The sequence below is a fragment of the Lissotriton vulgaris genome, chromosome 1_1 (assembly GCF_964263255.1).
Source record: "Lissotriton vulgaris chromosome 1_1, aLisVul1.2, whole genome shotgun sequence".
Lineage (NCBI taxonomy): Eukaryota > Metazoa > Chordata > Amphibia > Caudata > Salamandridae > Lissotriton > Lissotriton vulgaris.
The window spans coordinates 502,615,892-502,641,744 of record NC_141685.1 but is presented as its reverse complement, the minus strand read 5'-3'; the positions used below and the strand labels follow the sequence as shown (position 1 = coordinate 502,641,744).

The window sequence follows — 25,853 nt, the reverse complement described above, 5'->3', positions numbered from 1 at the left end:
CTTTGCCTTAAGGGTGATACCAATGGCCCGCCCCTTCTCACGCTCTATTGCACAAGCTATGGTTGGTCTCAAGGAGGGACACCACCGTACAAGACTGTCGGCAGAGGTTCGCCAGGATATGCGCATTTGGTTGGCATTTCTGGCGGACTTCAACGGTCGAGTTGTGTGGAACAAGCCACCAGCATCTTCGGATGAACTAGGTTTGTGGACTGACTCAGCTGGGAGCGTGGGATTTGGCGCCATCTTTGGTAACCGATGGTCGGCGCAAGTATGGCCGACGTGGTGGCACTCCAGCGGTCTGACAGGTAATATTGGGTTCTTGGAGCTATTCCCCATTTGGGTTGCTCTGATGGCATGGCCAGACGACTTCAGGGACCGCTCGGTGGTGTTTTGGTCTGATAATATGACTGTGGTTGAGTGCATTAACCAGCAGGCAGCCCGCTGCAAGTGGATCTTGAGATTATTGAAAGAAATTGTATTACGTTGCATGAGATTGAATGTACAGTTCAGGGCAAAACATGTGCCAGGCGTACTGAATTATGCAGCTGATGCACTCTCTCGTTCACACATGCAGGCTTTCAGGGGCTATCTACCCACGGCGGACCTAGTGGCGGCACCGTTCCCCGAAGCACTATGGCTAATCGGTGCCCCGGATTACAAGACCTCGTGGCAGCCAACTTAGCTCCCAGAACAAGGAAGGCATACGAAGGAGCGTTTCGTTCCTACTGCACATTTTTGGGTCCATCAGGGAGACAGAGCTGGGGTCAGGAGGAATCCTTCCTGGGGTTCCTGGTTGCGCTGCACAGAGAAGGCCGATCAGCGGCAACGGCCAATAGACATAGGGCGGCCATTTCGTTCATGGCACAGGTGCATGGCATTAGAGACCCGACGGGTTCCTTTTTGGTTAGGAAGGCACTCCGCGGCTGGCAACGCCTCGGGGGTCGCAAGCAGGATACGAGGCGCCCGATTGGTTTAGACAGATTGTCTCTACTTTTAGCAAAGCTAGATGAGACGTGCTCCTCCCTTTTCGAAGCAGTTCTGTTCCGGGCAGCTTTCGCCTTGGCATTCCATGGGGCTATGCGGGTGAGCGAACTTGTCGCAAGGAACAAGAAGGATATAGAGGGAGGCCTGGGCAGGGATCACGTCCAAATAAGGGGTGATTCGATGGTAATCTCGATAGCCAGGTCCAAGACTGACCAGGGAGCTATGGGTGATAGTGTTATCGTGCAGCGCGCACGAGGGTCCCCCACTTGTCCCATAAAGTGTTTAGAGGAATACTTGGCACTGAGGACGGCTACATGGGGGGGGAGCTTGCTTAGGCACAAGGATGGCACCCCACTGACGAGATTTCAGTTTCAGAGGATGCTAGCACTGTCAATCGCTGCCGCGGGCATGGACCCGTACGATTTTGGGACCCACTCATTTAGGATAGGGGCTGCTACTGAGGCTACAGCCCGGGGTCAGAGTGCGGAGGAAGTAAAACAGCTAGGCCGTTGGTCCTCGAATTGCTTCAAAAGGTATGTGCGATTGCACATGTTGTAAAGATCAATTGACATGCACTCACGCTTCTTGTCTTTTGTTTGAATTACAGTTTCGCGAGCCTGTCACGCGGGGTGGAATTGGAAGTCGACCCAGTATCAGGAGACCAGCGGTCGAGGATCACCGACTGGAGAGAGAGTGGTATGGGTCGTGGGCCACTCATATGTGAGGCGCGCGGGGGACATATTCAAGGCAGGTGACGCGACTCACGCATCTGGGTAATACGGGTACAGAGTGACCTTCCATGGGAAGGGCAGGCTCTGTTTTGACCAATTTCAATCGTTTTTTGAGGGTCTTTTAGGGCAGCAAAGGTCACCGCCATCTGTAGTCATAGTACACCTGGGGGGCAATGACTTGGTGACACTGGGAAGACGAGTGTTATTAGAACACATCCTGTCGGCAGTTAGCTGGTTAGCTAAAAAAGTCCCGGGGTGCACGATTGCCTGGTCCCACATGATCCCCATGAAGAGTTGGTGGGGGGGCATTTCAGTGTCAGCGTTGAACTACTCTGTGAAAAGGGTTAACAATAAAGTTGGGAAATTGTTTCGCTCCGCGCAGTTGCATAGCATTCCTCACGGGTGTATTCGGGGTGATCACATGTATCTGAATGATGGGGTTCACCTGTCCAGGGAGGGAAATGATTTACTCATAGGAGACTTCATAGCATGGCTAATGGGTTTGAGGAAGCATGACCTTTAGGAGGAGTGGAGGGCCGGATAGTCGGTCAACTATCCAGCCTGTGGCGGTAAGGTCATGATCGGTGAGCAGTAATTTCAAGGTCCCTAGAGGGGGGCGCCACCCAGAATGGATGGGAGCGCCCGGGGGGAGGCGGCCATTGGCCCCTTCCACGGGGAGGCGGCACCCACTAAGGATGGGTCGCCTAGGGGGAGACAGCCATAGGCCCCTCCCAGGGGGGAGGCGGCTAGATGCCCCTCCTACAAATTTCCCGGGGGCCGGATATCCGCGACGGCGGATAGAGAGTGTGGGGATGGGGGGGAGTCCACGCTGTCCTTCCTACAGATACCTCACACGGGAACTCGGACGACCTTTAAGATGGCGTCGAGTGAAAAGGGGGCCCCCACGACAAGGGAAGTTACAGTTGGCAATGAGGGTAAAGTCCTCTGCGCATTCGCCACTCACACCGTGAGGGCGGGATTTTGGTAGTAGGGATCTGACACCGGTTAAGACCTTGCCGTTGGCCCTTAATGCTAGGATGTACAATTTTAATTTAGAATGTATGCATTTTCAGGATGCTAGACTCGGCTAGGAAACCTTTGTATTAGAGATCTGTTAAGGTTAGCCAAAGAACATGTCTTCATCGAAATGTAATAAATGTAAAATTGTACATAATTCATGAAACTTTTATTTAATGTTTTAAATTTTGTTTCATATTTTAATAAATATGGCCGGGGGTAACTCCCCCCCGCCTTCCAAAAGTTCAAACCTGTGTCTGTCTTCTCCCATTGGGAATTGGTGTTGGGAGGGGGTGGCGGGCATCCCGGCCATAAGGGCTGTTGGAAAGGCCAGCATGGAAACCCCTGCCCGAAACCACGCATTCTAATCCAGACGGCGGAAACACCTTTCATTTGGATTACAGTTTTGTCTCCAACTGGGCTACTGGAGCCTGTCCGAATCCACCCAGAATGACCGTCCGGTTCATATTCCGACCACCTGTATTGTAATCAGCCAGTCGGAATTGAAACCGTCTATCTCTGTTGTAAGGCCTCCGACCTCAAGAGATCGTAATCGGGCCCTTAATGTTTACTACTTAAATGTATATATATTTTTTAAAAAGGATACTTTAGAGAATGACATTAGTGACAATAATATATATTTTAAAATATTTTTGTAATTTACATTATAAGTATAGCAAGGTGATATGTTTGACATCGATATTTATGTCACAATATTTTTGTATGGTGATATTTTTGAGGGTCCATATTTTGTCAGTAAACTGCTTACAATGTTTAATTCTTGACCTTTCAATGGTCATTTTTTATCAAATAAGCGTTTCACATAACTCTGCAAAATGTTCCTGTTTGTACAAAGAAGGTTTGAATGCTTTTTTAGAATTTGTCATTTAGTAGAATTATGAGCAATAAACCCACATGGAATGCAGTACATAAACTGAACTTGACCTCCTTTAACCTGCTTGTTTTAGTTCCAGAGAATGAAGTTGTGCAAATGATTTCTGTAATTTATTGATTTAAAACTAATATGAATAACATTCATGAATTTGAATAAAAATGATATAATAAAACTAAAATAAAAACTTTAATTAACTCTCATTATTTACTCGACTTGAAATTGTGATTCCTAATTATGTGATGATTTTCTCCTGGTCTTCTCAAATGCAATGACCAAGGTCCATTGAACTGTTAGGCTGCAGTATAGCAGGGATTAGCCCTGTGCATGATAGTAAACCAAGTTTTTTTTTAACTGTTTGCCGCTCCAGCACAAGCATTCCTTGGATTTAGAATCAATTGTAGCATTATATTTATAGGACCTATAACCGAATTCTGCTGTAAAAAGCACCAACAACGCAATGATGTAGGGCATGTTGGGTTACACTCAAAACTCATAAGTAAAGCAAAGGTTTGACGGCATGAAAGATTTTTTTTTTAATTTCCATAAAGAATTAGGAGAGGAGCCAAAAGACATGTGCCATTTTATTAATAGGTGCTTAAGGAAGTCAGGCGATTGGGCAATACTTGAAGCAACAATCTTCCATAGACATATTTTTCCTGTTGAGTGTCAAGGCATATGCTAAAAACAAAATCACATTACAAATGTGTGTTTGTAAGATATAAAAATTGCATTAAAATATCACTTTGAGCTCCCACAAAGGATATCTTTTTAACTGCTCGATAGGTGTCCCTTTCAGTGAATTTTGACTAGATAGCTTGATGATGTCATATTAGCTTTCCAAATGATCCACAAAATAAGCCTTTTTTCTTGAAAGTGTTCCACAACATTTATTTCATTACTTCTATTTAAACATTTCCAATAGATGTCTCATGTTAAATTTTTCCCTACAGATACAACATATTTGGATTTAGCAATGCTTTAAGGATCTTAGACTGGGGGACAGAAACTGTGCATAAGTTCTCTAAGTTGCATAGACTTTGCTGTCACCTCCGCCCTGCCCGACGCTGTACTCTGGTGCCTGGTAGTAATGGATGGTGGTCCTTTTTCTCTAATGGAGACATCCTAAAACTTGCACAAGCAGGTGCTACGGTCTTCCAGGTGGATGCAGCTTCTCAGGGGTTCCCTGGGTGTGAACTGCTAATCCTGCTTGGGCTTTCTCTTGTCTGACGTGCGAAGGTCGAGCCGCTGATAATAATACTGATATTTCAAACCCTGCTGGACCAATTCCAATGGGGTTTCTGCAGTGTGCTTTTGGTAGAGTGCTCTAGACACAAGCAGCAGTTTCCTAGGGACCACATGACTGCTAGGCATGTTTGTGGATTTTGTCGAAGTCTTTCCACAATCACTGGCAAAGCTGCCTTTTCTTCCTCAGAAAAAACATGAATGTATGTGTCTGGACCTACCCTCATCACCGTCCTTGGTGTCTCTTGATTTGGGGTTTTCCTGGCAGGGCCTGTAGACTATTTTAATCTCCCTGCCTGCTGTACCAACCCATCCCGCCATTCCACCACGTGTACAATGACTGTGTGCAACAGAAAGAATCTGTGAGTTCTTTGCTCTCAACACGCTGCAGGAAACTACTCCACAGAATAATTGGAATGCTTTTAAAGCAGTAATTAAAGGCAAATGCATCCAGATCAACTCGATCCTGAATAAACAGAGCAAGGGAGGACATAGCACTAGAGGGGAACTGGAAGCCGTAGAAAGAGGCCATAAGGACACTCCCCCACAAGCGCTTCAGCGAGAGCTCACCACACTAAGGGGCAAATTGCGTGCCATCTACAATGATAGAGCCAAGTTTACCTTGTTGAAATTGCAACAGTACTCATATGCTCAGGGGGACAAAGTAGGAACCCACTTAGAGCGACAGCTCTGTGAAAAGTGGGAACGTGAATACATTGGGGCATTCTAAATGGGGACGGTTGCCTTACCCATTCCGATGCCATCAAAGCTAATCTTTTTGGCAAATTTTATGGGGAACTATACTCGGGTAACCCACCAGACACAGTTTTGCAGCAGCGATACCTCGATTCGGTTCACCTTCTGTATCTTTCTCCCGCAGCCACAGAACCTCTAGAGGCTCCAATTACTGTGGAGGAGGTTAGGCAAGTCATATCTAAAGTTAAATCTCACAAAGCCCCAGGTGCAGACAGCTCATTTTTATAAATGCTTTGCATCTGAATTACTTCCATACCTCACCGAACTGTTCAATGAGATAGCGACGGACGCCAAGGTCTCAGCATCCATGGCTGAGGCAGTAATATCTGTAATTCCCAAACCTGGGAAGAACCCCAAAACTGAGATTCTTATAGGCCCATAACGCTCCTTAACCTCGACGTGAAGTTTTACTCTCTGATCTTAGCTGTCAGGCTGGATGTTTTGATGCCTGAACTAATCCACTCTGATCAATCAGGCTTCATAAAGGGGTGGCAAATGCATGACAATATACAGCGCACTATTGACATCATTGAGAAGGTCACACAATTTCAGATTTCGGCCATCCTAGTAGTTCTCGATGCTGAAAACGCCTTCGACAGGTTGGCTTGGTCATTCCTTTTTCTCACCATGGGCAAGATGGACTTGGGGACAAATTTCTCAACATGGTCCAGCCAACTATCATTTTCCACAATCACGAGTTTTAGTCAACAGGAACCCTTCCCTACCCTTCACCCTTAAGAAGAGGTAGACGGCAGGGCTGCCCGCTCTTTCCCCTGCTATTCACCCTTAGTATTGAACCACTGGCGGGGAAATTCTGAGCTAATGAGGAAATCCGGGGTATCTGCTTCGGTGGCACAGACCACACAGCGCCTCTCTTTGCGGATGACATTTTGCTCACACTCCGGCAACCAGACTCTCCCTCCAGGCGGTTCAGGAAGAACTGAGGCACTTCAAACTGGTGGTGGGTTTAAAGTTAACCTCTCTAAATCCTCTATACTTATCCTCACCCTCTCTGACACCGAAGCAATGAGGCTAAAGGGCCAAACCTCTCCGCATCTCCTGGCTTGGTCGAATCAACACAGTCAAAGGTACGGTTTTGCCAAAACTTCTATATCTTTCAGACTCTTCCTATTGAGCTTCCCTGGGACCTGATGTCCTGCTTACGCTCTCTCGTCACAAGCTTCATTTTGCAAAGGGTGAGAGCTTGCCTTCCCTTTCATGTGTTGTGTCAACCTAAAAAGGAAGGGGGGCGGCACTACCAGATTTTGCACTATATTATTAAGTGGCTCAACTGCGGGTGGTTATGGTTCTCTCCTTGTTTATGATTTCTTCTTCTCTACGTAGGGGATAACCTTAGGGCTAGTTTTTTTAAATCAAGCATCTTCTCTTCTACATACGGGGGGTGGGGGTGAAATGACCATGCAACATGTGAAACTGGATTGTAATTAGCTGTTTATTGTGCCCAGGGGTTGTACAGCCTCCATTGCTTCTATGTTGTTGTATCCGTCCATGATGCTGCCAAATAAAAAGAAATTTTGACCAAAACAAAAGAGCTCCGGTGGTGACTACTGCCAGAGATGTGTGTGTCGCCCTAAGTCCCATGTAAGGACTTCCTCTGAGCTAATTCACATAGAGTTGTTGCTATACGTTATACAGACTCTATCCCAACGTGTTCCTTCAGCAGAAGAAAGCTACTCACTCTCCCTGGTATAGACCTACTGTGTTCAAGGATATTTGATTTTTCAGATGGGGCAGTAGAACAATTAACTCTTCCATCCATCCATGAAGCTCAAATCACAATGCTCGTTAAGCCTGGCTTAGAAAAATATGCAAATGTAAGAGATATATGAAAACATCCAATTATACCAAAATTGGCTTCATATTTGGATTGTTAGACCAACAATTTAGATACTAGGCCTGCAACTTAGAAATCTGCATTACATGACAATTTCGAGGTACAGTAAAGCACAATTATCAAATATTGCACTGTGAAAATGTTAATGATGTTACATGAACTTTACGTGTATCTTGTCGCCTGCACGTAACACACCAGTCAGTTCTTCAAGATCATAGGGTGAAAATAGCACTATGCAAATAACAATTATTATTGTGTCTTGTTTATATATAAATGCAATTGAAAACTTAATGACAGACATTATCATGTTTTTCTTGAAGCATTCCATGTACAATAGCACCAGTGTGAGCCAGTTGTTTCCTATTCGACTAGAAACAAATCTTGCACAGTTTATACCACGAGGTCTACATGAAAACAAACTGCAACAACTTACAGCAGATGCGAATGCAACACATTTTTTATATTTAACCAGAAAATAATGAATTCTAAGAAAATCAAAATACATTTGTTGAATTAATGTATTTCATACAAAGTTGGACAACTTTAGATGATTTAAATAACACTTAAGAAGAAGCTTACCCCAGGTTGTTTTGTCATATTGTCCTCATCTAAAGATTGTAGAAATCTGGATTCTGTGAAAAAAAATAATCTTGAAAAAACAGGTCTAGCGAAGGTAACTACAGTTGGAAAAGCTTGCAGAACACTCACTTTTTATTTGTATCAGTTACTTTCACATCGTATGTGCACACAGGTTTAAATTTAAATTGTGGAAGTGCTTGTGAGAACATCTCAAATTACACCTATCAAAAAAGACTGCTGCACAGTACAAAGCAAGGAATCAATGTGATGTAAAGTGATGTTTCTAAAAGTACAACATTGTGGTGGTCATGTGGTGGAATTAAGTGCATCAAATGGCAAGATCTATAGCACAAACAGGAATACAAAAAACGAAATCAATGCATTTGCATTCATATACATAGGGCTTAATTACAAGTATAGCAGTCCACAGGACCGCCATACTCATGGTGGCGGTTCGACCACTGCCACACCGCGGGTCCGCCAGCAGTATTCAGGGTGTGGCGATTTGCCCATCACAAGACTGCCGGCTCCACCGGGATCAAGGATCCTGCTATGCCGGCGGTCTGCAACCGGCATAAATATGCTCGCAGTGCACCTGCTGAAACTGCCAAGCAGATTACCATTGGCCTTTTCAACACCTTTTTCATGGCGATGGCAGAGAGGCAACTAAGCAGACCCCCCAGGATATAGTGGCATGGATTAGCAAATTTAGCGGCACAAAAATGAAAATTTAGCGGCACAAATATGGAAATTTAGCGGCAATTTAAAACTTCTGTGCCATCGAGAATGCAGAAATAAATCCCAGCATGGATTCACATTTTTCAAATTTCGCGGGCCGTTTTGTAAAAATCGCGGCATTTTTACAAAACGGCCGATTTCGCGATTTTTTTGCAAATCGCGAAATCGCGAAATCCTGGAGGGTCTGACTAAGGGGGCCTAACGGCATGAAAGGGCCGCCAGAAAGGCACATCCTAATTTCTACGGCGGTGCCTGAGCAGGCACCTCCCCATTGTAAGGAATAGGAGTCTGACTTCAGCACTGACGGGATCCTTGAACCTGTCGTATGTGGCGGTCTTTCCCCCCCACCAGCCAAGATCCAACTGTCTGGATCCTAATTTGGCAGTCAGATCCAGTGGGCTGGATGGCGGTGGGACCGCCACCAATGTCCTGCCGTAACAGTCAGGCCCCAAGTCTCAGAGTCGTCTAATGGTGTGGGCAGCATTTTGTTTGTAGTGGTGGCCAGCCAATCAAATTCCTTGGTACTACTATACCAGTCGTGGGCCCACGGCACCAAAAGGACCCAAGGGAGAAAAGGCTCCCTGGCCCAATCAGAAGGCCCCATTTACTGCAATGGTGGTTATGTGGGACTGTCGTGGATCACAACTCCCTGAGATACCTAATTTTCTCTGCCCTTCATGACCACTCTGAGCACCTCTTTATAAGCTAATATCTCAAAAATGCCTAAATGGATTTACACCCAATAACAAAGAGTATAGTTTCTGAGTTACCTTCTAACATTTTTGCCAAATTTCATGTATTCCCATTCCATTTTCTGAAGCTGCTTTGCAACATTACTATGGGAATTCATATGGTAAAAACAACTTTCTGGGACTACCCCCTTGATCTAGACCCGCATCAGCTTAGGGGTGCACAGAACATGGCACATGGATTCGTATCACTACCGGCTTTAATAGTACAGATGCAAGGGCCTGTGTATGCACCTGCAGTGCTTAAAGTGAAGTCATTTAACACTATAGTTCTCTTAGTTAGTGCTTCATTTCTAGATAGTTCAGCCCAACAACAGTGAGCAAGGTGTGCCTTTGTTTGAGCTGTGCTGTCAGAAAATGAAGCCCTAACTCAGAGAAATTTTGGGTTAAATGAATACAGTTTATACACTGCAGGTGATCAGATCTGTGATGCGCTAGCACAGCTCATCATGATCTGAGGCATGGTGTGCATTGTATGTTGCACACCATACCTGATGATTTTTTCAGCTTTTCAATTTTGTGTTCACTGAACCATACCTGACCTTTAACTGTTGTTTGTTCCTGTGAATTTCATGGCGCTTTTTATGATGTCCACAGTGTTTTCTTTGAGTTAATTAAGGATTCATTAAGGTCCAGGTATACAAATGTGTTCTGGAGCTACCACTGTTCTCTAAACCACTAACTTACAACCCCATCAAATATTCTTCTATTCCACAGGATTGCATTTGTATTGCTCTGCATTTCACTAATTACTATGAATCAGAGGAAACTGAGTTTCATTATGCATACTTCCAACCTGGGTTTAAACAGTGTATTGAAGAGTTTGAGAAATTGACCATGAACCTCACTGTCAGCTCGAATATTTATAAGGGCATCTCAGATAAAGGATTTTTAATTCAGAATTAATTTTAATCTTGTGCACTTATTGAAGATAAACATACATCTGACTCTGCAAAGAGTCAATTGTATGCATATGTTGACTAGCAGTAGCATGTTTAGGAATTCATATGTGATTTTATATTGTTATGGATTTTCTACTCAATCTACATGATTTGTAATGAAATGAATGATATTGATGAATTAAAACATAAACCAACACACCTAGAAATGTAATCAGCACTAAAAGTGCAGTAAGGCTGTGATGTGGACGAGGTGAGAATTAGAATTTCAATCTCCACTTTGACACGGTACCTTTGGTATTAGATGGGTGTGAATTTGGTGGACGGCACTGTCCTTGATCAATCAGATCATTGATCGGTGGGACTTGTAGACATGTCCAAATAACATTAACACGAGCATTGCATGCTCAGGTGTGCAGCATGGGGACTTTCTGGAAGATGATTAATACATTAGTTCCACATGAGTAAAAAACGCGTATTTATCCATAGACGATATTCCACCGTAGATCGAAACTGCAGACACTGCTGCTTTTTGTTTTCCACACATTTTCAGCCAATGTGAAATCTCACCTCCAAAATCTGCTACCACAGCATGGCCATCTTCATAGAGCAGGATATTGTGGCTGTGAAAAATAATTGGTATAAATTATACAGGAGACCCATTAACTCCTATCATGCACTGAACCCGCATCAAAGAATTTGCCCTTCACATATTAACATTTCTGCATTTACACTTCAAGATGTTTTCTAGCGAGGTCCTTAGAACCTAATGGGTTTTTAAACTCGATGCCTGACATTGCTAATTGCATCATACAATCGACACCGAGGAATACAAATTGCACACATTAGCAGATTTGTTTTTCAAAGTTCCAGGCCAACGAGGGTGTCATTTTGGAACAAGACAATTAGAAGGAATATAACTACAAGACGTCAGTGTGTTTTGAGTAATCCGCACAGTCATCAGCTTGAGGAGCAAAACAAAAAATGCTTTAAATAACAGCTGAGCCCTCGCTACGGATGTCCAAAGAATTTACCAAAGTTTTAATGCATGAAGTTGGTTTTGTGTGAGTGTGTTGTTTGCTCAACTCATTAATGCGAGATCTGATAGTTTCAAAGCGCTGGCAGAAATCCAGCACTCTTCAAATATGCAATCAATACGTTACATTTAAAGTTAACAATTACAAAGTGTAAACCTACAACAGTTTATGTATATTGTCCTCATGCTACCTCCTGCCTTCACAGCAGTCAGGCAGAGCTGGAAAACACTAATTCAACTAACGTGACACATTGCGGTAAAATCAAGTCTGTCTACCTGCAATTTTTAAATTTGGAATGTAATACCTCTGCGGATTTATAAACTACTTTCTATCGTATTCCCACTAGTAAACTTAAATGCTGGCTCTGCGCTTTACATGAATCTTTCAGAGCCTTTGGTGACATCACACAAGTCACATCTTTGAATAATGGTACAAAATGTAAGTTATAACATAAAAGCCATGGGGCCTCATTTATGAGGCTGTGTGTCACTTTTACGCCGCTGATGCGTCACTTTTTGTGATGCACCAGTGGCGTAAAAAAGCGCCTTGTTGCGCCATATTTACAAAGTGACGCATCTAGGTAGATGTGTCACTTTGTAAACCCCTGCACCACATTATACCTGCGCCAGGTATAGTGTATGCAAGGGGGGCGTTTTGACGCAAGAAAGGGTCATGGAAGTGATGCAGTGAAATCTATAAGATTTCACTGCGCCATTTCTTGGCCGCTAATGTGTCAAAATCTAACGCCTGCTTCATGGCAGGCGTAGGACAGACGCAGTCACTAACAACCTGGGACTTGCCCATGTGACAGTACACATTGCTGGAGTTGCGTCACTTTTGTGACACACTCCATCAATGCGTCACTTTTGCGCCTACAGATACGTCAGAAATACTGACGTATCTGTAACTCCTTGCGACATGATGCGTCATATTATAAATATGACGCATCAATCATGACGCAAGGAGTGCGCAATGAAAAGTGACGCTTCGCTGTTTTCACGCAGTGATGCGTCACTTTTCATAAATGAGGCCCAAGGTATGTTAGTTTAAAGAGTTCACAAAAAGCATGTTGCAAATTAGGAATGACGTTCTATAGTGCCAAGTATTTGGTTGTATGGTAAACCTCAATAGTTAATAGCAAAGTGTTGTTTTGTGTACTGTTATGTGGGAAATTTGATAGGGAGAATGATGCACAATTAAGTCCTATAGGAAATTGTTGTTTTTTTTCATTGAGGGGAGTGAAGACCCTTATCAAGCAACAACTACAGTTCTTGTCAGGGTGAACCTCAAAAGTCACTAAATTAACCTGTGCTTAACCCACTGGTAGCTCGCCACAAACGCTGTTGGGCTTAACTTAGGGGCACTGTGTAAGGTATTTATAAAGCACACAACCAGAACAGAAGAAAAAAAAGGGAATATTTTAATAAATAAAATGAATTCAAAACAAACTAAATCTAATTTTTAAGGAAACATAGCAGCTGAAAGATCAAAGAAACAACCGCAAATATTTGGTCATGCAAGACTGGAGCAAAGTAAAAAATGAATGCAGGATCTCCAATTATCCTTGGGTCATAATCCTGCTGCTGTCACTGCTGGTGAGCCCATGCTGGTGTTCTGGTACCCCACTGCTGCTATCGCTGGAGTGCCTCTGCTGCTGCTGGAGATTGTTTGGCAGCGCGGCGACAACACCCTGCGAGAGGACTTCAGCCCCTGGGGTGCAACACTCTCGAGACATCTGCAGTGAGTGAGGGGGAGGCGTGGTGATCGCGCATAAAGCTCTGCCTCTCCACCCACTGCGCGGGACGCAGCCCGGATGAAGTCCGGACCAAGGGTGGGTCCGTCTGAAGCCATCAGAGGATGAAGGAGGCAGAGCTGGGCCACGTTATTTGGCTTTGGCAGAAGCCATTCCCTATGCTGCACAGACCCTTGTTCCGGGGAATCTGTACCTTGACTTGGACCTGAGACTGAAAGACAGGGACTGGGAAATAAGGTACAGGGTATTTGTACTATTTACTACTATATTATTGTGTGCCAAAAAGGCTCTTGCTTGGGATTATGGAGCAGAAGGAACTTGCTAAGAGGAAATCGTTGGTTGATCAGGGAGTGGAAAGGGCTTTAGATGCCTTCCTACAGATGGCGGAGACAGTCCTTATCCATGAAATCGCTCTTACCGAACGTAGACTTTCTCTTGAGCCCCAATCACCCTTTATAAGCTGATACCTCCAGTTATATTAACCCACACGCCCACCCTAATTCTGGCTCCTCTGCTAGATCGCCTATACCCTTGGCAACTATCATTCCGCCCGACCAGAGCCCTGTGCTATGTACTGCCCCAGTGTTAAACGAAACAGTTGTTAGATCTAAAATGCATACTAAAAGCCAAATAATGAAAGATCCACAAGGGGGCAGCTCCCGACCTCAGCCCAAGAAACAGAAAGGGTCAGGTCCTGGCAAATAAACTTACCCATTATTTAAAAGAGGGCATAGAGGCGCAGTGAGAGAGGCTCTCGAGGATGCCGAGGACATATCTGGTAGCATAATGGATAAAACTGCCTCGGTTCCACCACTTTTATCTTCTTTGTCACCTATTGATAGCGAAGCGTTTTGATCTAAATTGGGTAATGCTGTATCTGTCTTATTGAACCCACTGATGCAAAAGTTGAATAAACTGGAAAAGGCCTTTGATCAACTTGAAGGGCTGCTTCTTTAGACTCACAGAAGCAGCTATGCCCTAAAAATGCTCACTCCTCTCGGCCTCCCCTGGTCAGGGCCTCCAGCGCTAAATCTGCTCAGCATTCTGGGACCATCTGCAGTCGTAATGGTGAATCCACTAACTCTGGTATGGGCTGTTTACCAGTTCTTAATCCCTTTCCTTCTAATAGCCAAGACACTAATTGCATGTGGAAAACCCTATCGAGAGCCATGGACCCAGCCTATATCCCAAGTGCACAGGAACTGTGCCCTAATACTCAAATAACAACCCCCTATAATAAGTTTAAACACGTACGCACTGAGGAAACACAGTCCCAAAGGATTAACAGTCCTTATAATAAACCAGGGAGTGACTCGAAATGTAATGACGTGCTTCATTTGCCTCCTGAGCAAGCTAGCCGGGCTGATGAGAGGTGTTACCTCGAAACCGGTCCGGTCCTCGGATGCTTGATTCCGGTCTGGGAAAGATATGGCTGTTGTAGTTCGGACTGGACTGTTCCCATGGGGCAACGGGTCAGAGCTGATTTGCATAAAGCCATTATCTGACCCAGGGTGGTGTGGAGTGCAAAAAACGATGGATTTAGGCCCAGATCCTTGTACTGGGGTGAATGTAAGACATTGATCTACATTCTGTCCATCAAATTGTTTTTTGTAATTTTCTCCCTCAGTGTACTGGGGTAGCTCAGACGTGGGTCCCAGAGCCTCCACACCACTGGAGTCAAGCTAGCCGGGCTGATGAGAGGTGTTACCTCGAAACCGGTCCGGTCCTCGGATGCTTGATTCCGGTCTGGGAAAGATATGGCTGTTGTAGTTCGGACTGGACTGTTCCCATGGGGCACAGGGTCAGAGCTGATTTGCATAAAGCCATTATCTGACCCAGGGTGGTGTGGAGTGCAAAAAACGATGGATTTAGGCCCAGATCCTTGTACTGGGGTGAATGTAAGACATTGATCTACATTCTGTCCATCAAATTGTTTTTTGTAATTTTCTCCCTCAGTGTACTGGGGTAGCTCAGACGTGGGTCCCAGAGCCTCCACACCACTGGAGTCAAGCTAGCCGGGCTGATGAGAGGTGTTACCTCGAAACCGGTCCGGTCCTCGGATGCTTGATTCCGGTCTGGGAAAGATATGGCTGTTGTAGTTCGGACTGGACTGTTCCCATGGGGCACAGGGTCAGAGCTGATTTGCATAAAGCCATTATCTGACCCAGGGTGGTGTGGAGTGCCAAAAACGATGGATTTAGGCCCAGATCCTTGTACTGGGGTGAATGTAAGACATTGATCTACATTCTGTCCATCAAATTGTTTTTTGTAATTTTCTCCCTCAGTGTACTGGGGTAGCTCAGACGTGGGTCCCAGAGCCTCCACACCACTGGAGTCAAGCTAGCCGGGCTGATGAGAGGTGTTACCTCGAAACCGGTCCGGTCCTCGGATGCTTGATTCCGGTCTGGGAAAGATATGGCTGTTGTAGTTCGGACTGGACTGTTCCCATGGGGCACAGGGTCAGAGCTGATTTGCAAAAAGCCATTATCTGACCCAGGGTGGTGTGGAGTGCAAAAAACGATGGATTTAGGCCCAGATACTTGTACTGGGGTGAATGTAAGACATTGATCTACATTCTGTCCATCAAATTGTTTTTTTGTAATTTTCTCCCTCAGTGTACTGGGGTAGCTCAGACGTGGGTCCCAGAGCCTCCACACCACTGGAGTCAAGCTAGCCGGGCTGATGAGAGGTGTTACCTCGAAACCGGTCCGGTCCTCGGATGCTTGATTCCGGTCTGGGAAAGATATTGCTGTTGTAGTTCGGACTGGACTGTTCCCATGGGGCACAGGGTCAGAGCTGATTTGCATAAAGCCATTATCTGACCCAGGGTGGTGTGGAGTGCAAAAATACGATGGATTTAGGCCCAGATCCTTGTACTGGGGTGAATGTAAGACATTGATCTACATTCTGTCCATCAAATTGTTTTTTGTAATTTTCTCCCTCAGTGTACTGGGGTAGCTCAGACGTGGGTCCCAGAGCCTCCACACCACTGGAGTCAAGCTAGCCGGGCTGATGAGAGGTGTTACCTCGAAACCGGTCCGGTCCTCGGATGCTTGATTCCGGTCTGGGAAAGATATGGCTGTTGTAGTTCGGACTGGACTGTTCCCATGGGGCACAGGGTCAGAGCTGATTTGCATAAAGCCATTATCTGACCCAGGGTGGTGTGGAGTGCAAAAAACGATGGATTTAGGCCCAGATCCTTGTACTGGGGTGAATGTAAGACATTGATCTACATTCTGTCCATCAAATTGTTTTTTGTAATCATTTGCCTCCTGAGGCAACACCGTACACAATAGTGCTGGCCAATGTTCCTAAACTGCCTCCGGGAGCGGTGGAACATTGGTCCAGTTAGAAAAATAAATCCTTACTTGAGCTAAATAGGAGGACAAGGATAAGTAACCCGCTCCATTAGAAATTTCAAAATGGTGAGACGGGTTGGCTGGGTACAGAATTCGAACAAGTCTAGAGAAGGTGACTGTGTAGTAATCTCTTTTGGATCACCCAACCTAGTTCACACACTCATAGAAAGGACAGGTAATTCGTCGATGGCATGTACAGGGATTAGCATTTTACCTCTTGGTCACTTTTATAAAAATTACTGTATGATACATGTACCATTTGGGGAGCTTTTAACAGAAGGGCAGAGACAGGCCAGATATGTGATCCCAGATAATCACCAGTTTGATGTTTTTAACCCCTTAGATGAGAATGATTGACTGACCTCATTGAATTTACTGGGCAGTGGAAATTCTGAATATAATGCCCTGGCTAGGGGTAGCTCACCCAAAGTTCATCCTTATACCTGTGCGGAAGATGTGGGTACTTTTGATTTGAGAGAGGTGGACAGGGTCTCACTTGTGAAATCTACTATTGGTAGTCCGCATAAAGAGAATGGGCATACTCCTACGTTACACACAAATGTGTTGCCCATGGCTACTTTGAATGCTGTCTGTTCCCCAACTCTTGAACCCCAGGATGCCAATTTTTACATCGAACCAATAGATGGGGATATCCCTTTATAGCTACTGAAGAGATAATCGTAAATACAACTGATCAGCGACGGCTCGTGGAGGGAGTTACGGTGGGGCAGGAGGGTGGGGAGTGGGAGGGGCAGGGCGGAGGTTGCTAAAAACCGGCATATGGATAATTGCAGGTAAGTAAACAATTTAATTAATAAAACGAATTTCGTAGTGCGCCTTGCATCGCAAAATGCAATGCAGTGCGAGCTACGAAATTCGTTTTATTAATTAAATTGTTTACTTACCTGCAATTATCCATATGCCGGTTTTTAGCAACCTCCGCCCTGCCCCTCCCCCTCCCCACCCTCCTGCCCCACCGTAACTCCCTCCACGAGCCGTCGCTGCAACTGATGGAGTAGCCGGTGTACCTGGGAGTGCCACTGACAGCAGACTCAGGGTAAACAAGAGCTTAAGTATATTATCCTGGAACCTAGCAGGGATACAGTCTAAACTCCAAGATCCTGAATGGTTTACTGCTATGGATAACATTGAAATCTGTGCATTTCAAGAAACCTGGGCCATAGATAAGGTGTATATCAATGGCTATAACTCATATTGTGTGGATGCTGTCCCTCCAAAAACGACTGGTAGAGGCAGTGGCGGATTGCTAATATTGGTTAAAAACACCATAGCTTGTAGATACAAGCAACTCTTAATAAACTCACCTGATATATTGGGTATTCAGCTCACTATCTCATCTGGTCTAATCCTGATCTTGCTAAATGTGTACGCCGGGTCAGAACCTTTTAATTGGTGAATCTGTAGTAGTTTCCCGATTAGAAGATTTAGTGGGAGGATATCAGGTGAATTCTAAAATCATAGTTACAGGGGACTTTAATGCCGTGTTCGAACCCTGCACTTTATTAAGGGCTTCCCTTGATGAGGAAGACGAGATTTGGGGTATCCCCAATTTGGTAGCCGGTAAACCTGGCCAGCATCAGCCTAACGTCTCTTTACAGATTGCTTCCCTGACTGCTGGTAGGAGCTTGGCATGTAATGGGAGAACCCCTTCAAATTTAAGAAGGAATGCTACCTTTAAGAGGGGTGTCTATACAAGTATTATATACTATATCTTCGTGGATGTTAGAATATGGTCTTTAGTGGAAGATATGTCAATTGAACCAAGGACAGATAGTGATCATAACTCTCTCCATTTAAAATTAAAGGGCAAGGATCTGTATAGGGGTGCTCATTGTTACATTTCTAAACTAATAGAGCCAAGTCCAGCTAATAATCGTAGGAGAGTTAGATGGCCCAAAATTCAAGCTGATCAAGATCTCTATGCTAAAATATACAAGTTCGTAGTGGCCACCTTAACCAATGTGTCCAGCTAGAAGGATAGCACTATTTTGTCCAATGCTTTGTATGTCACTGCCGCTCACAAAGAACTTTTTGAAGTTTTGCATCTAGTCTTCTTAAAACCTAGTTGATCTGGAAAAAGTGTCAGTGTAAGGGCTCACAACTGGTATAATGACGACTGTAAGAGAGCCAAGAAGGCACTACAAATAGCAGTTAGAGGCAATCTAGATCATACCTAATTTATGCCTGCAATACTTATAGAGCTGCATTTAACAAAGCCAAAACGTGAATACGCTGACACCAATTGGAATGACCTAGTTTTAACAGACAAAGCAAGAGATTGCCGTAAGTTCTGGTTGATTGTGTCTAAGGGTACTGCGGAGAATTCCACTTCTAATTGCCATCACATCCAGACGGAGGTTTGGGTGGACCATTTTTCTGGTTTATATTCTGATGATAGGGTTCCCACAGATCACCACACTGACCAGGCTGTTCCGTTCTCAAATATTACTGCTTCTGATGGGCCGAACAAACTCTCCGCTAGTTTTTAGCCTAGAGGATACTCTGTCAGCAATCTGTAAATTAAAAACAGGTAAAGCCCCTGGACCCGATTTGATTCCAGGGGACTTGTACAAGTCTGAACCCGCGATATGGGCACCATATATAAACCTTCTGTCCAACTGTATATTAGCGGGTGGTGATATTTCGGAAACATGGAGGGGGCAGAGGTAATAACCATCTTCAAAAAGGGCAATCCTGCTTTCCCCCTCTAATTATTGATCCATCAGTCTAATAGACAACCTACAGAAGGTTTTTGCTAGGCGAGGCAAGTTTTAGATAAACTCCAAGATTGGATGGATGACAATATGGTATTGTCTCCAGCTCAGGCTGTCTTTCGTGCAAAAATTAGCACATGCGACCAAGCTTTTAGATTTTTCCGGCTAGCATGGAAGTACGTGCACTTAGGAAACAGCGACTTTATGTGGCTCCCATGGACCTGCGACCTTGATTTGGTAGCACGTAACCTGCTATGGAAGACTATGCTTGACCAAGGTGCCCCGGTAGACTTGGTGACTGTGATTGCCAGATTGCATAAGGAAAATTATGCCCAGGTCAGGTGGGGGGTAAATGGGGAACCAAGGGTGTGTTCTCACCCCCACACTGTTCTCTCTGTATATCAATGATGTGGTGGGTTGTTTAATGGGTTGAACAATGCAAAAGTACACATCTTTCTCTTTGCTGACGAGTCGTCACTAATATCTACTACCCCTATGGGCTTACAAGTTTTATTGAACAAATTCCTGAGCTTTTGTAAGGAGAGGAAATTGGAATGGAACACCTCGAAAACAACATTTTTGGTGCTCGGCAAAACAAGGGTTGGTATACGAGAGAGCAAGATCATACATGAACTATTGGAATGAGTAAAAACTGTTGACTTCTTGGGCATAGGCTTAAATGAGACACTTAGGGGCCGATTATGATCACTGATAGGAGGGGACGTCCGCATGGGCTGCGGAGTCCCCTCCTGTGCGATTAGGATGTGACCGCCACCCTGGCGGTCACATCCTCTATTTTTAACATTGCGGCGGGTGCGGCTTGAAGCTGCACCCGCGGCAATGTTAAAAATGCAGTCATTGCATTTGCATGCAGAAAGAGGCAGGCACCTTGCGGTGCCTGCCGCTTTCTGCATACAAATGCAGGGGGGTACCATAGGTACCCCCCATGTGCGCCCCCCACCCCCCCTTCACCTAGGGGGGCCCGCAACGGGCCCCTGCAGTGAAGTTACACATGCTTTTCCACGGCAGAAAAGCCGCTGCGGAACAGCATGTTTTACATCCCATCCTAATCTGCCTGACGGTGTCTGAGAGACACCGTCACCAGATTAGAGCTTTTCCGCCGCGGTTGTAAGCCAGCCGCGGCGGAAAAGCTGCGGACGGAAACCAGGACCCACCAGCCATCCTAATGTGGCGGTGGGTCTTTGGTCAGTCCGCTGCGGTTTTTCCACATCCTCTGGGCCGGCGGTGTCTTCCGCCGGCCCCGAGGATGCGGAAAAACCGCAATCCTAATGAGCCCATTAGTTGGGAATATTAGCTGAGGAAGAGCTTCCCTATTTTATGCCAAAGATATAAATCAGTATTAAGATTCTTTAAACAATCCTATACCCAACCCTTCTCTCCGGCACTTGAAATTTTCTGTGCAAAAGCCCAAAATGGAGCTTTGTATGGAGCAGAGATCTCGGGATTCACTCCTTTAATTCAACTAACGATTTGTGAGAATAACTTTGCAAGTGCTCTGATCTCGCTACCTGTCACAACACCACTCACCCCACTTTTTTGTGACCTTTGGCTAAAAAGAATTAGTGATCTGTCCGCCCTGAAACTCCTAACCTCTTGGTTGCGTCTATGGACTACTCCCCAATTAACTGAATATCGTAACTCTTTACGGGAGGTCCTGGCGCTGAACAGGTCGAAAAAACTTCCTTGGTTCAAGCATATCGCTAAATGGTACAAGCTGTTGAACCTAATAGGCTTATGGGAGTACCCAGAAAGGGCCACTAGACGTGACATTTTGTCCCTTAAAGCTATTTACTGGAAAGTTATGGGGAGCACTAAATCAACAATCAAACAAGAGGCCAGCTAACAACAAATTTTTTAATCATAAAATCCTGTTCCCTATTTGAACTGTTCCTTGACCTGATCTCGCCTCCTCTTGCTAAAAGTCTGTATATCAGGTTTATTATGGTAATCTGTTACTAAAATTTCCGGGGAAAGAGGAGAGGGGTCTAGTTATAGACATCTGTCCGGCATGCTGCGAAGCTGACGAAACCGATGAACATATATAGGTCGTTTGCCCCAAGTACAGGCAGGCAGTTACGTAGGATATGGATTAGACCTATTTGCCTTAATATGGGTGTTAGAAAGTACCAGATTGCGTTCAGAATCTTAAAAACAGATACTTCCGGGCCAATTGTGTTTTCCATCAGTCGTTTTCTGTTATCCTTCTGTTTAATTAGCAAATAAAATATTTTTTAGTTATGACACCATTTTAACTCTTATTTTTTTTTCCATGATATATATGTATTTTATATCTTTACTTTGATTTATATGCTTTACTTCTCATACATTTGGTGGTGGTATCGCTCCCCTTTTAAGCATGATTAGATTGATGGTATATGAATTCACGTTCTTAAACTTATTTGAGATGTCATTTGTATTTGTGATAGCAATGGTTTAATACTATTTTAATTGTAGATATATTTATGTTTTATACCTTGTATACTTTGATGGTTTTTCTACAAATGACCGAATAAAGTTATATATGATGATGATGATGTATGCAGACTAAGATGGAGTGTGGATCTACTACACATGGGGGATTAGGCCTAGTCTTGGCTTACCTTAGGACTTAGAAGACATTTCGAAAAAAAGTTGCCACCAAGTGAGAGCAAAGTCAGCAGAAAAACTGGTCCCGCTCGCTGGGAGGGGACTTTTAATCTGTTTTCCAGCCCACTGTCAAGCAGGCAGGAAAACAGATGAAAACATTACTCCCACATGCAACTCCCTGTGTGCTGGAGCAATTCCGGCTCCCTGTGGGGGGACCAGCAGGGACCGTGGAGGTATTGATGCTCCCCAGGTGTCCCCAACATTACACACTGAGTGCCCTGGGTGGGCTCCAGGGCACCCAGGATTAGAATGCCTAGCCCAGGGAATGGGGTCCACAGGGCCAAAATCCCCAGAAGAGGGGGTATAATAAAACCAACCTTAGAAAGGTGTTGGATTTATTGTAACCATTATGTTGATACTTTGAACGATATGTCTTGCTAGCTCCAATCAAAAGTTTGATTTTATTAATTTGAATAAAGCCTTCCCACGTTAGCCTATGTGGATAGTAGCATTACAATAGGGAAAAACGATGTTGGAAATTGTTTCTTACCAGGGCATTTAAAACATATTTTATATTGTTCCTGATTTTTATAACAATGCACCTTGCGCTTGGGGCACCTAGGGCAGGACTTAGGGTGACTTAAAACTAATAAAAGATAGATATGGACTTTAGAAGTACTTTTAATTTCACTGTCGAATTTGTACACAAGTTTATTATAAAACAAGCCTGCAAGGCAGGTCTGGTGTTACATGACACTAGACACCACAACAATGCTCACTTAAGTGCATTAAGTCCACTGAGGTCTCAAAACCTACATGTCCTACTGTATAATAGGGTGGAGTTCAGGATATTCAACCAGATTCCGGTCAGACATGGTGCTCTAATAAAATACTGCTGGAGAATGAGGGTAGCAGACAAAAATTAATTGGCCAACTAATTTTGGTTTCAAATAGAAAAAAAAACAGCCAGTCCCAAGAAATCCATCTACACTTCATTACAGCAGTCATTAACAGCCCTAAAATTAGAAGAGCCTTGGCACACCATAACAGAGTACCCAGTGTTGAAATGGAGAAGCAATAAATCAGCCAAACACAAATCCCTTTTAGTAGACAAAGCAGCTTTGTTGAACAAAAGGCAAGCATGAGTGGTCCTATCCACTTACAAAGTTTTGAAACCTAGGTCATACCTGTCGGCACACTTCTCTGAGTCAAAGAAGCACAACTTGGGGTATCAATATGATGTTGGTCTGAAAGGCTCCAAATGGCAGTCGGATTCTTCTAAACCGTGTAGGAACCTATATTTCCGACTGACCAATTACGATGGAAAGATAACCATTCGGTTAGTCTGAATCGGTTACGACTGGCATTTGAAGACTCTGAGTCAGTCGAAGCCGAATAGTACAGCTCTATGGACCACATTTCTGACCGACCTATTACAAGGACAGATTCGGACAACCTTTCCGAATCTGGTTGGGGGCTGTGGGGGTCCCCAAGGGACCCCCCCCCTTTAAAACATGCACAGTGTGCCAGGCACCATGTGGGGCCTGCAACAGGGTGCACGGTTTTACGCAACCACCTCCTTTTTCAATGGGATCCTGTGTTGTCGGTCGAAACACAGACTCCCATTGAAGTCAATGGGAGACTTTCCAAACAATGTTTGGAACCATCGTAATCGGTCAGTCGGACTCGCAAAACACAAGTCAGTCAGAACCGATTCTGACAAGGAATTAGTGAGATAGCTTTCTGACTGACATTGTAATGAGGCCCATCAAAACACTTAACCTCTGCATGGAAACAGATTGGTCAACCACAGTGTTGTCTCTGTGGATACAGTATTGAGAGAGCTGCGAGCGAGCAGCGAGCAGAGAGCTAGACGCCGTAGCGGACCACCGCCATTGCCTTCGAGTAGCCGCCTTGAGTAGCCACAAGGAGGGAGAAGCTACGGCGACGTCCAACCTGACTTCGGCGAGCCTGCGGCGGAGAGCGGCGGAGAACGAGCGAGCGAGGAAGCAGGAGGTGAGCGGGGGCAACAGGGGCAGCGGTTGCTTGCTGTCTTTCATCGGTGGGGTTCCTCCCTCGTGTGAGCCCTGCACCCAAGCTCCGGCTGGATTCCAGCTGCCAATAATCCCCCCATCCTGCTCTGCTCTGCCCGCCCGCCCCAGCGCGAAGGTGGAGAGGAGGAGTGGGGGAAAAGTGAGGCTGTGCATCCGACCGTGCATCTGGCATCTCATTCACTCGTTTCAGTAGCGAGCAGCGGCAGCGGTATCTGTGGACACAAGAAAGCGGGTAGCAGACGGCGGATCACACCAGCATCGTCAGCATAACCCAGCAGAAGTATTAGCGCCTACAGGATACAAGAGTGGGACTAGTCTCTCGGCAACACACCGCAATAGTACTTACTTCGCCATCTCCCTGACGGCAGCTATTCCGACTGAGGATGCAGACAGGCTTGGGAGGTGGAACGGGAAGCGGAGCGGAGACGGCAGGGGATAAATAAAACAAAATGAGGTCGGGGAGAACACGCACAAACCCACCCAAGAATCCGAGGAAAAAAGCCAAGGCCAAAATTAAATCTCCCGTCGGCCTAGCGGATGGAAACTCGCCTGCACTACTAATTCCCCCCGTATATCCAATTTTCAGCAATATGAACCACACTGGCAGATTTGCCTTTCTGAAAGACCCTGCATCAGCACTATATGCATTACCAAATACCCCAATAGGCTTGCAAAAACCAATGTTGCCAAAAAAAACTTAAATAATGCCAGCAGGACCAACAGCGCTAATAGCACAAAGGACTCCTCGGAATACCCAAATCATGAACACCGATAAGGCTAATGAAATAGAGGAGACACATAAGCGCATGAATGCCAGCCTTGTGAAAAACATTTTTCAATTTCAAGCCCAGGTGCACAAGGAGAATAAAAAGGATAATAAAATGCACAAAATAACTTAAGGGCAAGCACAGGAAAAATTACTAACAACCCACACAGGATCACCTAATATTACGGGCGGCCAGCATTAAGGAAATAAAACAGGGTCCCCGCACGAAAAAAAACAAGAGAATAAATGTGACAAAATGTTATCAACACCAGTAACACCACTAACATCAACCCATGCCATATTTCAAGAGCAATTAATAACGGGAAGCCACCTGGCCCAATCCAACAATGAAGCCTGCCACAATTCAGACATAAGTGTGTATGAATTGGCACACAAGGTGTCTCTATATAGCCACGCAACCCCTAGACCGGACCAACGTATGAGCCCAGCATTGAACAAATCCATAGAGAGGATAAAGATAAAAGACTTAGACCTCTGCTGGGCGACCCAAGTACCGATCCACAACAAAGGAAGAACTAAGATACAAGAAACTTGCTCTGACAGCCATACAATTGAAAGTACCCAAGAAGGGCTGAAAATCTGCAGTAAATCAATCGCCTCCGAAATTGAGGCACAGGAAATAACTGGAAGCAAACCTGAGGGACAAAAAAACCCTAACAAAGTAATCTATACTGGAAGGACGTACCAAGGAGCAACGGTAACCGGTTGGGGTACTAAAAACTCTCCATCACAGGAGTCGCCAAGCAAAAACATAGTAGATATATCCAGTGGAATGAATCAAGAGGTGGATATCATTCTACTCACAGACTCACCGTATGTGACTCACAGTGACGCCCAAGCAGAGCCCTCAATCATAGAGATCTCAAGTGTTTCAGCTGCCCTCAACGTGGTAACAACACAAAATCCTGAAATTTGCCGTGAAATAAGGCAAAAAACCAAAGAGCAGGATAATGATTTAACATCTACAAAGCAAGTTCCACACGGACTTTCACCTGGCTGCAACGTTGGAGATCGACCCCGGCAAAAAAGAGGACATGACATCGGCGAAAACTTCGAATCCATAATCACATTGCATA

At 44.9% G+C, this 25,853-nt stretch overlaps 1 protein-coding gene across 2 annotated transcripts in view; it reads right to left on the bottom strand.

The window, feature by feature from the left end:
- Window positions 1-25,853, bottom strand: part of LOC147747399 (serine/threonine-protein kinase TNNI3K) — a 2,862,006-nt gene that overhangs the window by 1,150,352 nt on the left and 1,685,801 nt on the right. For both annotated transcript variants that reach the window (XM_086953863.1, XM_086953861.1), the window contains 2 exons: window positions 11,016-11,068; window positions 8,060-8,112 (listed from right to left, as the gene is read on the bottom strand). In XM_086953863.1, coding sequence (XP_086809989.1) covers window positions 8,060-8,112; window positions 11,016-11,068 — 106 coding nt within the window. The remainder of the gene's footprint in view (window positions 1-8,059; window positions 8,113-11,015; window positions 11,069-25,853) is intronic.